At 40.7% G+C, this 19,382-nt stretch overlaps 1 protein-coding gene across 4 annotated transcripts in view; it reads left to right on the top strand.

Moving 5' to 3' along the window:
- LOC115255819 (solute carrier organic anion transporter family member 4A1) overlaps nucleotides 1-19,382 on the top strand; it is a 129,869-nt gene that overhangs the window by 107,629 nt on the left and 2,858 nt on the right. For all 4 annotated transcript variants that reach the window (XM_062850161.1, XM_062850160.1, XM_062850159.1 and 1 more), the window contains one exon: nucleotides 9,161-9,528. In XM_062850161.1, coding sequence (XP_062706145.1) covers nucleotides 9,161-9,528 — 368 coding nt within the window. The remainder of the gene's footprint in view (nucleotides 1-9,160; nucleotides 9,529-19,382) is intronic.

Below are 19,382 nucleotides of genomic sequence, written 5' to 3'. Positions count from 1 at the left end.
ACAGACAATGTGTTAGATGTTCATCTAATCCCATCCGAAGGGGGTTTGGATTGTGAAAAGAAGATAACCATGTGCGATTGTGGAATCGAGTTCAGTTCTAGGCCTGCTGGCGACGGAGATAGTCGAGTGACTCCGTAGCTTGAAGGAATAGAAGCGCCCGTCTAGCGAATTGGGAGTCGTGAGTTCGAGTCTCACCGGAGTACGTGGATTTCTTTTCATAATTTCAAATCTCAATTTGTTCATCGAGCACATGTTCTGTTGTGCACATGGATGTCAAAGCATTTTCAACAGTGTAATTTCCCACATGGCTTGGTCAGCCAAAGCAAAATCAAGAAATTGACATTTGTAAGGTGCTACGGTCACCCTTACCGTATTCGGTCGGCCGAGGACCGACCCGTCGAGAGTCCGACTGCACACTAATTGCCATACCAATAAGTGATTGGAAGGCAGTGCCCGAAGCTCTCGACAATTAAAAAAATAACTTCCTCTCCCGCTTTGACATACATGTGCACAACAGACAATGTGTTAGATGTTCATCTAATCCCATCCGAAGGGGGTTTGGATTGTGAAAAGAAGATAACCATGTGCGATTGTGGAATCGAGTTCAGTTCTAGGCCTGCTGGCGACGGAGATAGTCGAGTGACTCCGTAGCTTGAAGGAATAGAAGCGCCCGTCTAGCGAATTGGGAGTCGTGAGTTCGAGTCTCACCGGAGTACGTGGATTTCTTTTCATAATTTCAAATCTCAATTTGTTCATCGAGCACATGTTCTGTTGTGCACATGGATGTCAAAGCATTTTCAACAGTGTAATTTCCCACATGGCTTGGTCAGCCAAAGCAAAATCAAGAAATTGACATTTGTAAGGTGCTACGGTCACCCTTACCGTATTCGGTCGGCCGAGGACCGACCCGTCGAGAGTCCGACTGCACACTAATTGCCATACCAATAAGTGATTGGAAGGCAGTGCCCGAAGCTCTCGACAATTAAAAAAATAACTTCCTCTCCCGCTTTGACATACATGTGCACAACAGACAATGTGTTAGATGTTCATCTAATCCCATCCGAAGGGGGTTTGGATTGTGAAAAGAAGATAACCATGTGCGATTGTGGAATCGAGTTCAGTTCTAGGCCTGCTGGCGACGGAGATAGTCGAGTGACTCCGTAGCTTGAAGGAATAGAAGCGCCCGTCTAGCGAATTGGGAGTCGTGAGTTCGAGTCTCACCGGAGTACGTGGATTTCTTTTCATAATTTCAAATCTCAATTTGTTCATCGAGCACATGTTCTGTTGTGCACATGGATGTCAAAGCATTTTCAACAGTGTAATTTCCCACATGGCTTGGTCAGCCAAAGCAAAATCAAGAAATTGACATTTGTAAGGTGCTACGGTCACCCTTACCGTATTCGGTCGGCCGAGGACCGACCCGTCGAGAGTCCGACTGCACACTAATTGCCATACCAATAAGTGATTGGAAGGCAGTGCCCGAAGCTCTCGACAATTAAAAAAATAACTTCCTCTCCCGCTTTGACATACATGTGCACAACAGACAATGTGTTAGATGTTCATCTAATCCCATCCGAAGGGGGTTTGGATTGTGAAAAGAAGATAACCATGTGCGATTGTGGAATCGAGTTCAGTTCTAGGCCTGCTGGCGACGGAGATAGTCGAGTGACTCCGTAGCTTGAAGGAATAGAAGCGCCCGTCTAGCGAATTGGGAGTCGTGAGTTCGAGTCTCACCGGAGTACGTGGATTTCTTTTCATAATTTCAAATCTCAATTTGTTCATCGAGCACATGTTCTGTTGTGCACATGGATGTCAAAGCATTTTCAACAGTGTAATTTCCCACATGGCTTGGTCAGCCAAAGCAAAATCAAGAAATTGACATTTGTAAGGTGCTACGGTCACCCTTACCGTATTCGGTCGGCCGAGGACCGACCCGTCGAGAGTCCGACTGCACACTAATTGCCATACCAATAAGTGATTGGAAGGCAGTGCCCGAAGCTCTCGACAATTAAAAAAATAACTTCCTCTCCCGCTTTGACATACATGTGCACAACAGACAATGTGTTAGATGTTCATCTAATCCCATCCGAAGGGGGTTTGGATTGTGAAAAGAAGATAACCATGTGCGATTGTGGAATCGAGTTCAGTTCTAGGCCTGCTGGCGACGGAGATAGTCGAGTGACTCCGTAGCTTGAAGGAATAGAAGCGCCCGTCTAGCGAATTGGGAGTCGTGAGTTCGAGTCTCACCGGAGTACGTGGATTTCTTTTCATAATTTCAAATCTCAATTTGTTCATCGAGCACATGTTCTGTTGTGCACATGGATGTCAAAGCATTTTCAACAGTGTAATTTCCCACATGGCTTGGTCAGCCAAAGCAAAATCAAGAAATTGACATTTGTAAGGTGCTACGGTCACCCTTACCGTATTCGGTCGGCCGAGGACCGACCCGTCGAGAGTCCGACTGCACACTAATTGCCATACCAATAAGTGATTGGAAGGCAGTGCCCGAAGCTCTCGACAATTAAAAAAATAACTTCCTCTCCCGCTTTGACATACATGTGCACAACAGACAATGTGTTAGATGTTCATCTAATCCCATCCGAAGGGGGTTTGGATTGTGAAAAGAAGATAACCATGTGCGATTGTGGAATGGAGTTCAGTTCTAGGCCTGCTGGCGACGGAGATAGTCGAGTGACTCCGTAGCTTGAAGGAATAGAAGCGCCCGTCTAGCGAATTGGGAGTCGTGAGTTCGAGTCTCACCGGAGTACGTGGATTTCTTTTCATAATTTCAAATCTCAATTTGTTCATCGAGCACATGTTCTGTTGTGCACATGGATGTCAAAGCATTTTCAACAGTGTAATTTCCCACATGGCTTGGTCAGCCAAAGCAAAATCAAGAAATTGACATTTGATCATATTTGCATTCCCAGACGCACGTACACACGCACGGCTCATCTAATATTAATAAATTCAAATTGCGTGAAAATATCTTCAGGATGTAACCATTAATCGATTGTAACGGTGACGACGACGACGATGACAACGAAAATGCCAACGATGTGAGCTACCTTTCTTCTTCGGGGTTGTTGCTTATTCCTATGCTTCCCGGGGCAATTTGGGACGAAATTGTTCCTTTAGCTAGTAGCTAGACTTCCAAACCACGCGCAACGAGTTGTGGAGGGTGATGACGACGTGGGAAGGATCACACTAAATCGCAGTGGCGGATAACGACGCATACTTTGCCTGCGGTAACATTTGCAGCATAATATGGAAAATGATTCAATAAGGGTTTTCCCTCGCATCGTTTGTTGCTATTTTCTGCCAACCAACCAACCAACCAACCATGGTTGGTTTCTTCGTGGAGCTCCGGCAGTCTCGGGCAGGCAGGCGGTGTTGTTTTGCTAGAAGCTAACCAGCATCCATGCGCTGATGAATGTGATGAGTAATAGCAACAGTGCGAAGAAGAATGGCGCTAGCTGGATGACTAGGAAAGGCTTTCAACTTGGCTTCTGTGCCGATGTGGGGCCAAGTCTGAGCAGTGGAGAAAGATAGATGTTTATAAAGTGGGTTGAGAACCACTTATTCTTTAAAAATGATTATTTATATTTTTCTTGTTTTCATGCAGAATTTGCTTACAAAAATATGACGTATTTTTTTAAATATGGGATGAGAAGTGCTAAAGTTACATTCTTCTAAAGTCCAAAGTTGATACAAAAGCGTTTGGGTGAACAGAACATTCAAAATAACATAAGACTGAATATCTTAATTATGGTTTTATGGTTCGGAGAATTTCTTATTAACTCATTTGACTAAAACATGTTACTTAGTATCACATACGGTACCAGAGATCTTTCTGGTACACAGAATCCACAGAAACTCTGTAGGATACATTACAAATTGCTTATAAATTCCTGCAAGAATCGCTTATAAAAACGTTGAACGTGAAACATTTTTGATAGGTAAAGTCTTCTCAATATATGTGAAGGAATAACACAGCGTAACAAAAATTAACTTTTGGTCTGTCTCAAGAGCAAACTTATGTGTCTCTGACAGATTTTGGGCCGCTGAATCCGAATCCGGGCTCAGATTTGCTCTAACACGTCACAATTTTGAGCTATACCTCAATTTATAGGGCAAAATATGTGATTTTGGGCTTTTTTGAATGCAAGCCATTAAGTATAAACATATTTTTTTAAGCAATCAAAAGGTTAATTGGTCAATTAACATCTAAATTATCGACTCGTGCAAAAAAAAAATCGTTTACCAAATCGAATTTGATAGTTTTAAGCGATTTATGTTAGGTACAAGTCACCCTTCAGAAGTTCCATGCAAGTTTTCATACTAACATAATATTCTTAAATCTACCAAATTAGATTTGGTAAAATAAAATATTTTGCATGAATCGTTAATTAAAAAGTTAATTGACCAATTAACCTTTTGATTGCTTAAAAAAATATTTCCATGCTTAATGGCTTGCAGTCACAAAAGCCCAAAATCGAATATTTTGCCCTATAAATTGAGGTATAGCTCGAAATTGTGAAGTGTTGGAGCAAATCTGAGCCCGGATTCGGATTCAGCGACTCAAAATTCTTTGGAGACACATAGGTTTGTTCTTGAGACAAAAAAAATGTTGCGCTGTGTAATCATATGTTCATTCTACTTTGAATTCTACTCTAACCTTTGAATTCTACTCTAACATACTTGTTTGGCAAAACATGAAGATTGATATGTCGCAAGCCATATTTCATAACTTTCATAACATATTTCCCCGGGTGGTTCCAGGTTCCCGGAACATCCGGGCGGTCAATATGTCCAAAAATCTCTGAATTCTACTCTTACATACTTGTTTTGCAAAATTATGAAGATTGATATGTCGCAAGCCATGTTTCATAATCGTTTGGAAAATGGCCACTTCCCCAGGTGGTTCCAGGTTCCCAGCACATCCGGAATGGTGGCCAATATGTCCAAAATCCTATAAATTCTCCTCTAACATACTTGTTTTGCAAAATCATGAAGATTGATATGTCGCAAGCCATGTTTCATAACTGTTTGGAAAATGGCCACTTCCCCGGGTGGTTCCAGGTTCCCGGAACATCCGGGATGGCGGCCAATATGTCAAAAAAAAAACCTTTGAATATTCGTTCAACATACTTAGTATACAAAATTATGAAGAATGAATCATGACAAGCCTGTTTTTAGAATTATGCGCGAAAAAATGTCAGGTGTAGAGAACGTGTGAAAAGTGTCCTCCGAACGCACCCCAAACGCGACCCGGAACATCCGGAACCAAAACCAGACAATCCCAATTTACTCAAACTAAGCGTCTGTAATAATAAAAAGATAATTGAACATGTTTGCAATCATATTGCATGTGTTTTCCACAATTAATCAGGTTAAAAGGAAGTTGGTTCATTTTTTACCCTATTTGACCCATATAACCCCTTCAATAACTCAGACCCCAAGGACCAAAATTCCATTTTAATATTTTTCAATACAACTAGAGATGTAGCGCGATCTTCGTTCCAAATTTCGTAAAAATCGGTTGGAAAATGAAGTCACGGTGATTTTTTGAAATTAAATTCCCAACTAGGACCGAAACGGGTTAACCCAAAGCGTTTGCAACTATCACGTCTTCTAATAGCTCCCAATATCTAGGCTTTATTCTGGCTAAAATAACAAACATTGAACGCCTCACATTTTGAGAAATGGCACCCAAGGTATTCAAATTTCTAGCATGAACTACTTGCTTCATAATTGGTCGGCGTTAAGTCAGACTGGTCCATCTGTTTTTCAATAATTTTGGGAAAATGCCCTGTTAGCATTTGGGCTATCAAATTGATCGCATTATTTCTCAAAATACTGTAGTTCCTTTATGCAATGAAACACCTGTATCAAAATAACGTCGAAAAGTTTAGAGTTGTCGATTTTTGTCTCTAATCTTTACCTGCTCAAAAAATTGTCTAGGCAAAAAATTACATTAGAAAGGTTTTTACCCTGACACTTTTTTGAATTTTTTTGGGCCTTGGCTAAACGAATGTCTATTACTGTAGAAGCTAGCGCCATATTGGCCGATGCGGGGAGTAGGAAAACAGCCAAAGTATTTAATTCATTGTTCCAAAACTCTTTCAGGGATAGAACTTCAAAAGTTCTTACATACATTTTTTCGGAAATTTCTTTTAAAAATTTCTTTAAATCTCTCACAGAGGTTCGTACAAGAATTCTCCAGGGATTTTTTCGGAAGTTCTTTTAAAAAATGCACATAAAATAAGTGGCATAGTTTTTTTTAAAGAATCCCTGGAAGAATTTCTAAAGACATTCCTGGAGGATTGTCTGAAGGACTCTCATAAAAACTCCTGATGATACCTTTGAAGATACCTAGAAGTTTTTTTTATATTTTTTGAAGGGATTTCATCACAAATATTCCTGAAGCAATTTCTGAAATTATCTCTGGAGGAATTCCTAGATGAATTCCTGGGGGAATTCCTGAATAAACTCTCTGAAATACCTCTTTAATATGTACAAAATGTCATTTTAAACTTGAGTAAAAACTTTAAAAGTAATTCTAAGGAAAAAATACTTGTGAAGTTTCTGGAAGGATTACTGGAGAAATTCGTAAAGGAACTTCTAAAGAAACCTGCGCAACATCCTTGTGGGAATTCCTGCAAAAATTTTAGGCTAATCCCTTTAAAATTTGTGAAGAATTCCTGGAGAGTTTTTTGAAGAACCCCTGGAACCCTGAGGGATCTCTGGAAGAATTCTTGGATAAACTTCTAAAGGAATACATGGAAGAATTGCTTGCAAAATTCTTTGCAACTTGCTAAGAAATAAATTCTGGAGTGAGTTCTGCAGGAATTGTTGAGAGAATCTTTGGAGCAGTTGCTGAAGCATCTCCGTAAAGAATCTCCTATCATCCTGAACAATCCCTGAAAGAATACCTGGAAGAGCTTCTGGAGAAACCCCCAGAGGGACTTGCTGAAGAATGTCTTTAGAATTTTCTAGAGGAATTTGTAAATAAATTCCTGCATGAATCTCTGAATATACGGAGCAATATCTAAAGAAACCTCTGGAGGAATTCTGACGATTATTTAAAAAAAGGTTCCTGGAAACATGTCTGAACTTGTAACGGAAAACCCAATAGGATATTTAAGACTTAGAAAACCCTAGAGGATATTTAACCCCAAAACAATATTTAAGAATATGTGAAAAATCTACTTTAAATAAATCTTTGAGAAAAATTTAAAAGAAAAACTCTTAGAGGAAAGTCTTCTTAACCTTCCGCTGTTGGCCACCACCGCCAGCACCACGCTTATGCTGAAAATAAAAAGCGGGATTTTTTCAACGTGTTGCACAAAATACAACAGCGCGGTCGCTCGAGGGTTAAATGTTTGAAGAAATTCTTGAAGGAATACATACACAAACTTCTGGACTTAAGGAAAATTCTTTGAGTTATTCTTGAAAAAATCACCGAAAAAATCTGTAGAGAAATTTCCAAAAATTGCATGGACAGGAATGGTTTCTGAAAGTATACCTGGAGGAATCTTTAGAGGATTTTAAGGATTTTAGTAAATCCTGCGAAAATCTTTTTTCAAATTATGGAAACATTTTGATAAATGTTGACTTTGATAAAGAATCTGTAATAGAAATTCTGGCTGAATTCCATGGAGGCAATCGTGGCGAAAACTATAAAAAAATGCATAGTAAATAATACTTTCTAAACAAATTTTTGGAGGAATCTTAAAACAAAATCTTGCCAAAAATATGAAAGGAATTCCTGCAAGAATTTTCCTTCCGCGATAAGTACAGAAAAAGTCGTGAAATTATGATTCATTGAGGAATTCCAGCATAATTCTGAATTTGGTTTAAATTGCAATCATTGCCATGTGGGCGTACCAGTATGGGGTGCGCCTGAAATTTGGCAGCCTTGAGTAACCAGCACTTACTAAAATAGTGGGATTAAAATCAGGTGTTCTCAAAATCGAAAATATACACCGATAAAGTGAAAGATTCACAGAGTAACACGCCTTTGAATCATCCCTGCTCACTCTTTGTAGCAATTTCGAATGCTCTGGCTTCTACTTGCTCCTGAGGCGGTTCATCAACGAAGGGATACAGCTACATACCACTTGGGTTGAAAAGCGGAAAAAAGAAAAATTTGATTCGTTCGGTGAAAACCTTTTCATGCACTGCTTGCGTGGTAGTTTGTTCTGAATCAATTTGTTTGACTGTGACATTACTAAGTGGGTGGTGCAATTGACTTATAAACTGCTTAGTTTGTTTAGAACGCAGCTTCCGCATCATTTTTCTCGGCTCGTATCAGCGAAGACACTTCTTTTTATCAGTGAACCGAAAAGAATATCAGAATCCCAATTGTTGAGAAAGTTGTTTTTTTCTTATAATTGATAATATTTAATAGAGTAGGTTATGCAACAACATACATTTTGAAAGCAATTCATATCGTGCGAAAGAAATAATATTTATCCACAGAAAATGTCTCCACCCCGATTCCAGTTCCATTTATTTTTTAATATTTTTCCTCAGTTATATTGTCGCAGTCCCGTTATTATGGTGTATGATGATCCTCCATTCAACCGGTTCGAACACCCTCATGTGCTGTTTTTACACAGCGCGAATGAATGAATATGCGAAAATGCTCAAACATGTAATCCGTTTGTAATCCTGTATGGGAAAGTGGATTTCGATGAATGGGCTTCATTGTGGAGTGGCGCGTTTGTTTGCCTTACAATTGCTTGGCAATCGGCTCCAAAGGACCCATGGCGGTGTGAATTGGTCAATTGTCGTTGGTTCTGTTTTCGGTCCACATGCGAAATGTTTCCACTACACTACAGGAATGACTTTGCTTTTTTTTCCTCTCATTTTTACGAGAGAGCAAATTTTAAACTCGCAGGAATCCTCGCAATGCCCAGCCAGACCAAAGCTCGAACGAAACAAACAACTCGCCAGGAATTCCATCAAAACAGCTTTTGTCCACCGGAGTACGTTGCTACAGTGACGCACCAGCACTGCGTTGCTCTCGCATCAACCTCCATAAATTGCCATTTACCTACAAGGATTCATCTCATCTGCACACAATACCTGCTGCACACCTGTTCAACTATTCCATTTATTAACCCCTCTCTGCTCTTGCTCTGCTACTTTCCAGCCTGGGACTAACACCGCACAGCAAGGTGTGGGTCGGTGCCTGGTGGATTGGATTCGTTTTTATGGCTGCCTTCTGTCTGCTGCTGGCGATACCGATACTGGCGTACCCCCGCGCACTGCCCGGTTCGGAAAAGTTGGAAAAAGTCTCCGAGGCGCACCGGGGCGACACCGACAAGCAAAAGCAACCGTTCACCAAAATCAAGGAAATCCCCAAAGCGCTGGCGGCGCTGCTCAAGAACCCCACGTTCTTCTTTCTGAATCTGGCGGGCGCTTCCGAGGGGCTGGTCATATCGGGATTTGCGGTCTTTCTGCCGAAGCTGATCGAAAATCAGTTCAGTGTGACCGCTGTGTGGTCGGCGTTATTAATGGGTAAGTGTAGAATCAAAATGGAAAACTAATTTAAACTGTACTTATCAGTTATTTACAGCTATCTAATTGAGCTAATTAGGGATATTATAAGTTTATAAATATTTTGTTCCCACTTTTTTGTGCAAATCGCTATAACAAAAAACTAGTGTGCAAATTCGACTGCGTTGGAATTTTACTTGAAAATGGCTTTTGCAGCCTTGACAATATTCAATAATAAATTTCAAAGTTGCAACGGAGTTGAAGGATTCCAGAGGTGTTTAAGGGAGTTCAAGATTGCTTCAGAAAAAGTTTCAGCGTTGCAAGACGCTGAAGGGAGTTTCAAGGGAGCTCCTGGGCGTTTTGGGGGGATTTACGGCCTTACAACTTAAGAAAGTTTAAGTGCAGTTTTAGAGGCGTTTTAAAGCGTTTTTTGGGATTTCAGAGGGGATTCAGGGAGATCCAGGGGGTGTCAGAGATATTTCAAAGTGTTTCAAAGCGGTTTCCAGAAGTTTTCAACGATTTCATAGGCCAGTTTACAGAGATAACAAGTTACATTTTGTAGTTCTTGGAGATCTTCAAAGAGATAATAAGCTCTCCATTCGACAGCACATAGTCGCTAGAAGCTATGTAAGCATGAATTCACCACTCGAGACCCTCCGAAAACCTAGTAGACGCTCCCAGGACGTATCTGAAAGCTGCCGAAAGTCAACTGAAACATCCTGGAATGCCTCCGAAAACCCCCTGAGACTCTTCGAAACCCCTGAAATCCTCTTCAACATATCTGAAAGTTCCTGAAATGCATCCGAAAGCCCCCTAAAGCCCCTGAACCCTTTAAAACCTGCTCAAAATCTTCTGAAACTTACTGAAATTCCTTGCTTATGAAAAGCTTTAAAACGCCTCTGAAATCCCCCTGGCGCTGAGAACAGTGATCCAAAATGATCACTGATCCCTGAAACATGAAACCCCTCTCGGGACCCTTGTATCGCACCTGAGATCCTCTGAAATCCTAGTAAACACCCTCATAACGCATCTGAAAGCTGCTAAAAGTCCTCTGGAACTTCCTGGAATGCTTTCGAAAACTCCCTGAAGCCTTCTCGGACTCCCTGAAATGCACTTGATAGCCTGTAACACGCAGCAGAAACACTCTGAAATTCGCTGAAAACCCTTTGAAACCTCCTCAAACGCACTTGATACCCTTCCGAAACGCCCCAAATACTCCCTTAAAACTCTAATATAACGTCTCTGAAATCTTTTGACACACCCTAATATGCCTTGAAATACCCCCTTCATCAAACTACTTATCAGGGGCTTTGCAAAGGGTTTCAAGAGTGTTCCAAGGAAATTTAGGTTAAAGGGGCTTTAAGTTGATTCAAGAGCTTTTTAGGATATGGAACCCCTTATAGACCCTATGAAAACCATCGAAGCTTTGTGACACCCTCTGAACGTCCTGGTACCCTCTGAGAGACTTCTGAAAAAAAAAACTGACATCTGCCAACCCTTTGGAGCCATACAACCCCAACATAGAAACGGCTGTATACATTCTCACATTTAATAAAACAGAACTCTGTCTTCAGCAAAGTTATAGCAAATTGATTCCTCTGTTAAGGAAGACTTAATTGACAACCTAGAACATCCTAAAGACCATGAAGTTTGGAGAAATGAAATAGTTGACATACCAGTTGTTCGAAAACCAGATTTTGCATATGGGTTACGTTCATATGTATTCTTTTACCCTTGGTCAAGAATATCAAAAAGGTGTTTTATATTCTGGGATGTTCTAGGTGTTCCAAACTGTCCTATAGTGAAATACTTAAAATCTACAACAATAATTGTATGTGTTTTCGCCATAAACAATAGCTTACATAACCTACTGGGATCCGTGAAGCTCTTGAGATCTTTAATGTATTTTATAGACACTATATGAATATTCCAGGTCAGCCAAACTTTCTTGGAGTTCAGAACTGCAGGTCTACACTCGTAACTGCAGCCAAATCTGTTATACTGAGTAATGTTGCATAATCAATCGCGGTTACTGGACCAATCTAAATTCTACTATATATTATTATGAACCTTTGGGATATTAGGGGCGTCCAAAGCTTAGCTCTTGACAGTATGTAACAGTAGTTATTCTCACAATGAACTGTAACATTACATATCCAACTGTGATCCACTTTGCATTTCGTTAGTCATTCCAAGATAGTTTTGAGATATTCCAGATCAACCAAACTACTCCGGAGACCATAGCTTCAGGTCTACACTTATGACAATAGCTTTTGCCACTGCGTTAAGTAATGTTACACAATTTACCAAAGTAGTTCGAGGAACAATAAGTTGTTATATATATTTGTGGGATATTAAACTCATTTTTTTAAATCTGCATTCGTTGTAGTCATTATTTGTGCTATAAAAAGTTATGTTATTTAGTCTAACCCACCCAGATTCGTGAACTTCTGGTGAAGATATGATGAAGCCATATCTCGAATTTTCAAGACCACAAATCTGAAGAGCTAAATAAAGGTTCGTGCTGAAAAGTTGATGCATTGGTCATCACTAGCAGATATCTAATCGTTCAAATTTTCAGCGCAAACCATTTTTTTGGTTTTTTAGATTTGTGCTCATAAAAACTCGAGATGTGGCTTCGTCATATCTTCACTTTAACGTTTGTATCAAAAATTCTTTCTCGTTACATAGAGTAAACCTTCATAGTCAATCATGTTCACTGACTAGTTAAAGGTCATTAGGCAGTCTAAGAAATTTTTAGGGTATTTGTTCTGGAAGTAAGTTCTTAAAAATTTATTTATTTATTTATTTATTTATTTATTTATAATCCAGTAGCTTAAGGCACATGCCTTTTCAATAACACTACTTCCGGCAAAAATGAGAAAAAATACAATATTTTTACAATAATTTTAATACTGATAGTACACCGTGTTCAAAAAGCTTTACTATTTACTAATTTATCTATTCCAGTAGTTCAAACACTCCCTCTTAAAAATTGCTTCTGTGGTAGAACGTTTAACTTCAGCTGGTAGCATATTCCAACTTGCCACACCTCTGACAAAGAACGAGTTACCGTACGTTAGCGTTCTATTTTGCGGAGTTATTAAGATTTGTCTCGCGGGCGAGACGATTGAGTAACTTTGCAGTACAATGTAGATGGAGATTGGGTTACCAGAATTCTACGCAAAGTCACACAGGAACGATAAGCATATAGTGTCGCTAGTGGACAACCCACAAGGTTTTTCTGCAAATGAGATACCGAGTCGTAGCGACCAAGCCCGTACACATATCTTACGCACGCGTTAAGTGCTAATCGTAACCGATTCATCGCAGTGACGCTTGGACTAACATGTAGAACATCTCCGAACAAAAAGTGGGGTAGGATCAGTGCCTTAAACAGCTTAAGCTTCGTTGCAGTAGATACCATGTGAGTGGTGTGGATTAATGTGCGCAAACTTCCATATATTTTACCACATTGTTGCGCGATCAAAGAATCCCATTGAAGATCTGCCTGGAAAATGTATCCTAGGTTGCTGGCTCGATCAGTCCATTCAATCGTCATTCCTTCCATTTGAATTTCCTGTAACGATTCTGCTGTACTGCGTCCTCGATTAGATAAAAACAAGGCTTTGCTCTTATTGTGGTTTATCAGTAACCCATTCCGCCGACACCATTCAGCAACTCGTTTAAGATCATCGTTCATTATTCTAATCAGTTCACTAGATCGTTGGCTGATCCTGGCAATGTAAAGTTGGGCATCGTCTGCGTATAGCTGAATGAAGCAGTACTTAAGAACGGCCGGAAGGTCATTTATGAAGCAACAAAAAAGCAGTGGTCCAAGCACTGACCCTTGTGGTATACCAGACATTACAGCAGCGCTTTTTGATGATTTATTGTCACAAAAAACTGTTTGCCTTCGTCCGTGAAGGTAAGACCTCACTAGGTTTGCAGCTTCAACAGAGAACTTGAACAGTGACACCAATTTGCTGCATAGTTTTAGGTGAGACACCGTGTCAAAAGCTTTGGTAAAGTCCAGTAATAACAGAATGCCAACACCTTTTCTATCCAGCACGGATCCTATGTCATCCTGAACTCGCAAAACAGCAGTTTTACAACTGTGACCTTTGCGAAAGCCAGCCTGATACTCGGACAGTAAACGGTTTTGATCAATGTGAGCAGACATTTGCCATTGAAGAACTTTTTGAATGCTTTCGATAGGGCACAAAGAATACTGATCGGCCTAAGGTTGGTCAAAGTATTCACGTGAGGTTTCTTTCGCAGTGGTAAAATTTATGCATGCTTCCAACCGGAGGGAAAAGATGACGTCTCAATGAATTTGTTGAACATGTACGTAATGTGTTGTACCGTCCAAGGTAGGATAATTTTCAAAAATGCAATAGGCAGGCCATCTAATCCAATCGCGTTTGATTTAATGGATTTAATGGCGTTGACGACATCCCACCATTGTACCGCACAGAAGGAGAAAGCTGATTGAGCTGACGCAATTGTGACATCATCAGAGTTGTGTGTTTGGTTGTTGTTATGGTTTTCCAGAAATACGCGGTTTATCTCATCAGGATCAAAATCGCATACCGGAACTGTCTTGTCTTTGCCAATCCCAAGCCTTCTCACTCTTTTCCATAATTCTCCCGATTGAATTCGGCTGTCCAAAAAATTTTCTGTGTACTGCTTCTTCGCCCTCGCCACTGCCGCATTCGCACGATTCCGCAGCATTTTATACGCTTCCCTTTTGGTTGGTTTCAATTCCGAAGGTGCTCTTAACCAGTCCTTATAAGCAAGATCCCTGTCCAACAACGTTCTGCGCACATCAACGGTGAACCATGGATTACATTTCCGTCGATTTTTGCTTGTTCGCAAGGGAATACAGCGATCATGAACTCTTTTGACGTTTTCGTTGAAGAAATTCAACAGTTGGTCTGCGTCTTCACAAGCATAGAACTCGTCCCAGGGCACAGAATGTATGGAATTGTACACGAGTTGTTCGTCGAAGTGCAGGTAATCTCGGTAAGTACGTGTAAGGGTAGAACGAGTTACGTCAATGTCAATCGAGCCAAAAATTAAATCGTGTTGTGACAGACCAGGGAAGCTTACTTGGCCGAAACGAAGTGTGTTTACACTACTACTTGTTATTAACAAATCCAATTGTGAGCATCCTCTGTCGTGGAAAAAGGTGGGTTCACCACTTACGGAATTCATCGAAAAAGTCTGCAACACTGACTCAAACTGGCTACGTTTTCTGCTGGATTCTAGCATGTTCGTATTGAAATCCCCAACGACGACAATACTTTCATAGCGCCTGGAGAACTCGGCGATTTTTTCCTCCATAAACAAAGAACAGTTGTTTTCTGGTGGATTATATACCACCATTAGTAGGATTCGGGATCCATCTACTCGAAATTCCAAGGCAAGACACTCCGTCTTGTCCTCCGTACTCTGTGTAAGTGTAGTATTGAAGACTTTGTAACACGTGAGGTGACTTCTGTACTTCTTCTTCTTGGCGTAACGTCCTCACTGGGACAAAGCCTGCTTCTCAGCTTAGTGTTCTATGAGCACTTCCACAGTTAATAACTGAGAGCTTCCTCTGCCAATGACCATTTTGCATGTGTATATCGTGTGGCAGGCACGAAGATACTCTATGCCCAAGGAAGTCAAGGAAATTTCCTTTACGAAAAGATCCTGGACCGACCGGGAATCGAACCCGTCACCCTCAGCATGGTCATGCTGAATACCCGTGCGTTTACCGCCTCGGCTATATGGGCCTTCTGTAGTAGACTATAATTCCACCTCAACGTCGGTATGACCTATCGTTCCTGACAACGGAGAACCCATCAATAGCAACGCTTCGATCACTATTATTAGACGTCAACCAAGACTCCGTGAAACAAGCAATTTCTACCTTCGATTTTATTAGCGCCAGTCGTACTTCATCTAATTTGTTCATCTTCCTCGCACACAAACTTTGCGCATTACCGTGACAGATATTAAATTTGCTAGAAACTAGGACTGTATTCAGCACTGCCCCAGGGATATTTGTCAGAGTGTGGTCTTGTTCAGAGGACATTTCAAACAAAAAACGGAAAGCAATTTTTAGAGGGATACAGGATTATCGAAAATCTTAAAACTATTTCTAACATCACACAATTTTCAAAAACAAGAACATTGATTAACAAACTTTGAAAGCTACACGAAGGAGTACATACATAAAAATATAAAACTACAAGAACTGATTTAACTCATCTTCCGTTCTTATTACGACGAAGGGTGTGCCCGTTGATTGCCGCACGTGGACGACGCCTAATTTGGTGTGCACTGCCGTTAGTTTTCCCGCCTTCTTCAATCGCAAAGCCGCCGCCTTTATCTTCCGCGCCAACGATGTGAGATTCTCATTGATGTACACACGCTTCTCCGACTCCAGTCCCAAATCCCGAAGCGTGAGATTTCGTTTTTGCAGATAGCACCCATAGAAATCATCTCAAGCGTTCCGTAGTCCAAATTCTACGATAACCAGGCTCTCATCGCCGTCTTTCAGTGGCCGATTATTAATGCGTCTTACATCAGCCATCGGAACATAATTTTCGCTGTAACCAATTTGTCTGCAAATAGCTTCAAAAAACACATTCAAGTTTTCGCCATTCATGAACGAAATGCCACTAATTATTAGGTCACTCCTGTTCCCGAGGTTGCCAACTCAATGAGAAATACATTCCACTTTATCATGAAGAGAGTCAAGCACAACATCTGTGGTCTGGAATTTCAAAGTAGACTCGTTCCGGAGAGAGTTGATTTCCTGGGAAACATTCGCTAATTTTTCTTCTAAAACCGTCTTCACCGCTGCAATTTCCATATTGATATCGCTTCGCAGGTTGGCTATCATCAAGTTGGTTTGGCTGAACTGGTTCATTAGCTTCGCTACAGCACTTTCCAGCGTTAGAGGAGCATCGACTTGGTCATTCATATCAGCATCAGTCCGGTCATTCTCAGTTTCATCTTCAGTCCGAGAACGCTTGTTTGTTTTGACACTAGTTTTACTGCTGGCAGCACTGGTTGAGTCATTCGTCATCGTACTTGTGTTGATCCCACTTGGAGGAGTGCGCTTTACAATGTTGGTTGGTCCGACTGACGGCGGGGTTCTAGCCAGGCTAGACATTTTCGTAAGGGTCAACTGTGGCATCGAATAGTGTGTTGCAATGATGATGGTCAATTGGTCCAATGGCGGTGGTCAAGTGAGATAAAACGAAAACTTTACACGGCAATCACAGTTCGAAAATGATTCGCCTTGCCGAAATACTAGGCACTCGGACCGGAACGAATTTACGGATAACGACAATGATACGTTTGAGAATTTACACAGCGTTTTGACTTCGCTTTCAAAGTTTGTTATTTCCGCGCGTTATTAGTGATCCATCATTTAAAGAAACACCTTTTGGGTAAAAATTATGGCTATGATATTAGTTCTTCAAGCTAAAAATAGTAACTACACATAACTAGACTGGGTTCAAACCAATAATCATTCCAAGATACTTTTAAAATATTCCACATCAGCCAATTGAACATTCAGAAGATTTACTTGACATGATAGATTACATATCGTAGCTTTGTATAGTGAAAGAAGCTACCGTTACACCCGTAGACTTGAGAATGTAATCTCAAGAACGGTTTGGATGCTGTCTATTGAACCTTCCGATTATTTACTGGACATGATAGCACAGACAAACAGACATATCACTTGGCATAAATTACGATAAAAATCATCGTCAAGCAAACATAATCGCCCAATGCTAATTATGCTGTGGTACGCAAACCCACTGAGTAGATAGTGGTAGTCAGCAAACGTTAAACAGGAACAATAGCGATGCGAGCGCCATGAGCGAGCAATTTGCGAACTACGGAATATTTGAATAATCCGTTAAAAAGGGAAACGATAGAAAGTTAGTAGAGTGAGACGTCTGTTTGTCTGTGATGATAGATTACAAATCGTAGCTTTGTATAATATAATAAGGTACCGTTACACTCGTTGACTTTAGAATGTAAACTCTAGAATGGTTTGCATGTCTTAGGACATCCCAATAGATCTGTTGCTTTCTATTGAAGCTTCAGAAGACTTACTGGACATTATATGACAAATCTTAGCTTTGTTTAAAGAAAGAAGTTATAGTTACACCCGTAGACCTTAGGATCTAAACCCAAGAACAGGTTGGATGACCTAGGATATCCTGATTGATCTGATACTATCTATTGAACTTTCAGAAGATTTATTGGACATCTAAGTATCAGTCACGCTCGGAAACCTCTCACGGACCTCTCGTAACGCACCTAAAACCCTTCGAAACCCTAGTAAATGTCTTCACTGAAAGTTGCTGAAAGTCCGCTGGAACTTCCTGAAATACCTCCGAGAACCCGCTGTAACGCACCTGATACTCTCCGAAACACCCAAACACGCCTATGTAACACTTCCAAAACCCGCTGAAAAACCTCTGAAACTTCCGGAAATGCCTCCAAAAACTGTCTGAAGCCCCCTTGGACGCCCTGTAACGAACCAGAGACCCTCCAAAACCTGCTGTAAATCTTATTAAATTTCTTAAAATGCCTCCGAAAACCCTTAGAAATCCCCTCCAACGCTCTTGAGACTCTTCGAAACACCCCAAAAACTCTCCTGAAACGTCTGTAACGTCTCTAAAACCTCATGAAATCCGCTAAACACTCCCCTCCTAGTATCTCCTGGACACATTTTAAAAAACCCTGGCATCCGCTTTAAATACCCTGAAACACCTCTGAAAACCTCTATAACAACCCTGATACCCTCCGAAATATACCTCAGGATTGTTACCACTACGCTGATTTAGCTTTACATACTTACGCCGAATTGGGGTATGTGTGCCATCAGTAATCTCACGCTTCCAAATTCATCCTATTCGAAAACAAGCGATTACGGTACTGATTAAGGCGAAACTGGATCCATTTCCTCACCTTTTGGTCTTTGATTTTCTATGAAATAACGAAACAATATTTTCAAAATCGGTTTTCGTGCTCATGTAGAGTATGGATTAAGCCTCCTGATTTTTTTTCGTGGTGCAAAATGTTTTTCGTTTATGCAGAAACCATTTTTGAATATAGTTTCACAAAAAAATGGTTTCTGGAAAAATGGAAAACTTTAAAAAAAAATCAGAACATACTTTGATCCGTGCGCTACATGTGCACGAAAACCGATTTTGAAAATATTGCTTCGAAATTTATTAAAAATTAAAACAACCAAAACAATGAGGAAATGCTTCCAGTTTCGCCTTAATAGGCCTATTCAGAAGACATTTAAAATCAGCTGATTTTGGGGGCCTTTGACAATGAAAATGACAGTTTAGCGTTTGTGCCTTTATTCGGCAGTTGTAAACAGTGGCATACACGGACCTGGGTCTCCAGTTAGCCTAGTGGTTAAGGCTATGGATCGCCAATCCGGAGACGGCGGGTTCGATTCCCGTTCCGGTCGGGAAGATTTTCTCGACTCCCTGGGCATAGTGTATCATTGTGCTTGCCTCACAATATACTAATTCATGCAATGGCTGGCAAAGAAAGCCCTCAAATTAATAACTGTGGAAGTGCTCAAAGAACACTAAGTTGGAGAGAGGCAGGCCAAGTTCCGGTGAGAACGTCGACCCATACAGAAGAAGAAGAAGAAGAAGACACGGACCTGTCAACTGAAAAGGCCTATATATCATCCTATTCGAAAACAAGCGAATACGGCACCGATTGATTCCGTTCTTTTTGTTTTCATGCGTGCCACTTCCAAAAAAAAAAAAATAAAAAACGCTTCAATCCTTTGTTTTTCGTAGGATGAAAATAAGAGCCACATGCTTAATAAG

The sequence above is a fragment of the Aedes albopictus genome, chromosome 2 (assembly GCF_035046485.1).
Source record: "Aedes albopictus strain Foshan chromosome 2, AalbF5, whole genome shotgun sequence".
In the NCBI taxonomy this organism is placed as follows: Eukaryota; Metazoa; Arthropoda; class Insecta; order Diptera; family Culicidae; genus Aedes; species Aedes albopictus.
The sequence above is the reverse complement of the archived record's forward strand: the minus strand, read 5'-3'. Positions and strand labels throughout refer to the sequence as shown.